Source organism: Sipha flava, unplaced genomic scaffold (assembly GCF_003268045.1).
Source record: "Sipha flava isolate LNK unplaced genomic scaffold, YSA_version1 49581_pilon_pilon, whole genome shotgun sequence".
NCBI lineage: Eukaryota > Metazoa > Arthropoda > Insecta > Hemiptera > Aphididae > Sipha > Sipha flava.
In genome coordinates, this window is record NW_020273338.1 from 146 (window position 1) to 4,018 (window position 3,873).

The 3,873-nt window shown below is 31.3% G+C and overlaps 1 protein-coding gene across 2 annotated transcripts; it reads left to right on the plus strand.

The window, feature by feature from the left end:
* The first annotated feature begins 503 nt into the window (after positions 1-503).
* On the plus strand, positions 504-3,583 carry LOC112690223. 2 transcript variants are annotated; one of them, XR_003149193.1, is made up of 2 exons: positions 504-1,842; positions 3,271-3,583. XR_003149193.1 is itself a non-coding variant. In XM_025564183.1 (2 exons), the coding sequence occupies exons 1-2, from the start codon at positions 1,775-1,777 to the stop codon at positions 2,987-2,989; spliced, it is 450 nt and encodes a 149-aa protein (XP_025419968.1). In that variant the 5' UTR covers positions 504-1,774; the 3' UTR covers positions 2,990-3,583. The 2 variants fall into 2 exon arrangements, 1 of the variants encoding a protein (XP_025419968.1); XM_025564183.1 differs by having other exon boundaries at positions 2,608-3,583.
* The last annotated feature ends 290 nt before the right edge of the window (positions 3,584-3,873 follow it).

The following is a 3,873-nucleotide window of genomic DNA, read 5'->3' on the forward strand; positions in this document are numbered from 1 at the left end:
TTTGGAAAATGTATGGAAAATATTAGGAAACAAATGTGGATTAAATTAGTTAGTAGTGATGAGAAAGCACATAAATTAATGAAGAAACCATTTTTTAAAGACATATATATATGATATATTCGTAAAATGTAATGGCAGTTCACATGCATAAAGAAACAATTAAATTCGATAAACCGATTTATGTAGGGTTTGCTATATGAGATATTTCTAAAAAAATTATAACAAAAAAAAAAAAAAAAATATGAAAATAAATTAAGTATTATTTATACCAGTGTTTCTTAACCTTTTTCAAACTGTCGCCTCCCTAAGAAGCAAAACTTTTCAACGCCCCCCACCCTTCACTTTATTAAATTTAAAATAGTATACATGAAATTTCTATAATTGAATAATAAATAATATATATATAAATGTAAAATTTATGTTTTAATATAATTTAAGTGTTTGAAATGTATTGATCAGTAAGTTTATATATAGATAGTAAGATAAGTATTATTGTTGTTGTTGTTGTTGATTAAATAAATTAAATAAATATGATGGTTGTGCTTGGTGATTCAAAACCAATTTTTTTACGTTTGGTTCTAAGTTTGTGTGATGAAGGCGTAAGTCTCCTCTTTTGATGATGTCCAGTCGATTAAATTTTTTCGTTATTAGATTATAACGCACTGCCTCTGGTATATGTAGTTTATATTTCATAATTACGAATTTATTTTAGAAATCGATTAACGGGAAACAATTACAGATAAATCTTGGTGCGTTGTTTTGAACAGAAAAAAAGTTCAGGGCCCTTATCGTCCAAAATGAGCTCACCGCCCCCGTTGAGAAGCACTGATTTATACTGATACAGATTCTCTTGTTTATGAAATAAAAAACGGAAAATTTTTTTAACGATATAAAAAACGAATTTATTTTCCAAATTTCGATACGTCAAATTTTCCAAAAAAACCATTATTGTTATAGTGAAGACCGAAAAAATCAGCCAGGGTTCTTCAAGGATGAATTAAAAGGTCGTATTCTATTAGATTTTATTGCATTACAACCTTAACTCTACGCGTATAGAGTAGGTTATCTAGAAATTAAAAAATCTAGGCGTTAAAAAATATGTTATTGATAAACATTTGAAGATTGATGAATACATTAATGTATTAAATGCATACACTCAACATAAATCGGTCGATAGTTTAATAGCATATTGTGATATGAATGATATTCAATCAAATAGACATAAAGTTTATTCTAAAACTACAGATAAATTAGTTCTAAATGCAAACGACGATAAAAGCCATAAACGAATGACGGTATTAATACTATAGCTCACGGTCATTATAAATTAAAAGATAAATATTAAAATGTGTGTTTTTTTATAGATAATAGCTACAGTGGTGCACACTCATTCTTATCGACATGCGTCGAACATATCATATGAATACCGACCACACACACATTACCCATTGGCATAACAATTTGCTGTGGCCGTAATAGAGATAATTATAATATTATATTATTATAATATTACCATCGGTCACGAAACGACAGCCGATCGACGCGCACATCAGCAGTTATTCTCGTATTTATTTTTGTTTCAATTACATTGTAATTGTAATTAAATTGTGGATTACATAAATATGATAATGAGTTATCGACGCGTTATCTGCGCCGCCGGTTCGCGTAGAGTTTTAACACGGCCGCCGCAATTTTGTCTTTTACCGTACGTCCCAGTGTAAAGACCGTGTGCGCGTGCAAATCATTATACCTTTATTATATTTGTTTTTCTTTTATGTTTTGTGACAATTTTTATTGTAAGGCTACAGGAGAACCAGTTGGCCAGTCCGCTCTCCACAAACTGTGAGTTCCTATTGTACTTTTTTTATTTATAATTATTTAATTGTTAGATCAAAAGAACCGTATATTTACTATTTTGTTGTGTCATAAGGACCGTATACTATTTATATTCAGATTTTTTGCCTGTTCGGCCATTAGGGCCGAGCGTTTAAATATTATAATTTATTCTGCTTGGTCATAAGGACCGCACATTATTTGCACACATTCAGCTTATTTTATACCTTCCTTCTGTTTTGGCTAATAAGGGCCGTAATATTATTATTACTATATTTTTTTATACTTTGATGTTGCTGTGATTTTTATATATCCTTTGTATACGTAAATATTATTTAATTTGTGTAATATACAGCAACTCATTTTAACATCAAACGTGTTACCATTTTTTATCGTTAATTATTTGTAAAAACACTAACCATTATACAAAAATTCACACAAGTCGGTCGGTGTGTTAGTACACCACGAAGTAATTCGGTAACCGGGCGCACGGCCTATTGTCCGTTCCCGGCTCGCACACAACTCCAATAAATATAATTTTGGAGCTTGAGATAGTGGAACTTAGCACTTAAGGCATGAACCTAGGTCCAATCAGGTTTCACGTGTTCGAAATTGAAGTAACATTTAGAAAATTGCAAATATTTTTAACCACCCAATTTTTTTCAGGGGTCGATTGACCCCTTTGACCCATGAGTTGTGCGCCACTGAATAGCTAGAATTAGAGCTTTAATTATAATAACTAATTGTTTAAAATTGTAATATGTGTTCGGTTAGGTTAAATTTTGTTATCCACCTGTTAATCGTACAACAGATATGTCTCATAAACCCGTTGCCGTTGTTGCATCAACAAACCTTGTTAAATGTTGACATTCGTTTGATGGATGTAAATGAATTGTATGATCCGAAAAATCATTGTTCGTGCCTCAAGGCTCGTCCAGACGGAGCAGTTTTTGCCGCGCGATTTGAGTGTGAATACATGAACACATTTTCGGTGGCTTTTTTTGATGCCGCGCGACATGAGCGGCCTAGTAGGCGGTCTACATCAAAGGAAAGCCACGCGGCTTGTGCCGCTCGCCTATGCCGCGCGTGTGAGGACGTATTTTCGGCAAAGCCGCACGGCATCAGTACTTATTTAAATAATTTTTTAAGTAATTAGTAACAGAACAAACTTTTTTCGCTGAGGTAAAACTGATTTTCGTATATCCAGAAGACACAATTTTTATTCTATCAAAATGTCTATACTGAATATTCTGTTTTTAAAAATGCAAAGATCAATAATGATTTTTCAAAAATCTTTAATTTCATGTTTTTTAAGATTCAAAAATATAGATTACTTGCTGATCTCGTGCACTTCGTTGCCCGTTAAAAATGACACAACTCTATAGTATTATGGATAATATACTATTATTATTAATATTATTATTATTATTATTATAGCTAACAAATCGGGAAATAAATGCCGCACCGTGTGGACAAGTATTTGCTGCGCGGCACGGGGCCAACGGAGGCCGCGCGGCTATGCTGCACGACAAAAGCTGCTCCATCTGGACCCGCCTTTAGATGAGCAAAGATTTCATGGCGAATCAATTGTAAGCGATTAATATGTGTTTTGGTCCGCGGTCTCTACTATGTTGATACTGCACTGATTCATCATCGTCTTGGACTGTCGTGGTGTTGAATTTTCGATTTTTTTTATATTCGTATGTATATATATATATATATATATTTATATTGCAACATGAATATACGTTTATTTTAGTTTTTTAATATTTCTGTTAACCTGAATTATGAATTTGAATTGTTTAATGTACTTGCCTAAAATATATATGTCACTAAATAAAAAATATACTGTTTTGTAAGTTATTATAATAATTTTACTCATGTATTTTTATGTTAAAAATTATACTGTACGTAATGTGTATTAATATTTTACACATTTTAAAATTATATATGTTACTAAATTAACAATATATTGTCTTGTAATTTTATAATATTTGTTTTTTATGCTGTAAATTATATTATATATTTATAATGTATTAT

Coding starts and splice junctions, on each gene's coding strand:
- LOC112690223 (XM_025564183.1), top strand. CDS start 1,775: ATGTTTTGTGACAATTTTTATTGTAAGGCTACAGGAGAACCAGTTGGC. Junction 1,843..2,607: donor CAGTCCGCTCTCCACAAACT/GTGAGTTCCTAT, acceptor GTGTTCGGTTAG/GTTAAATTTTGTTATCCACC.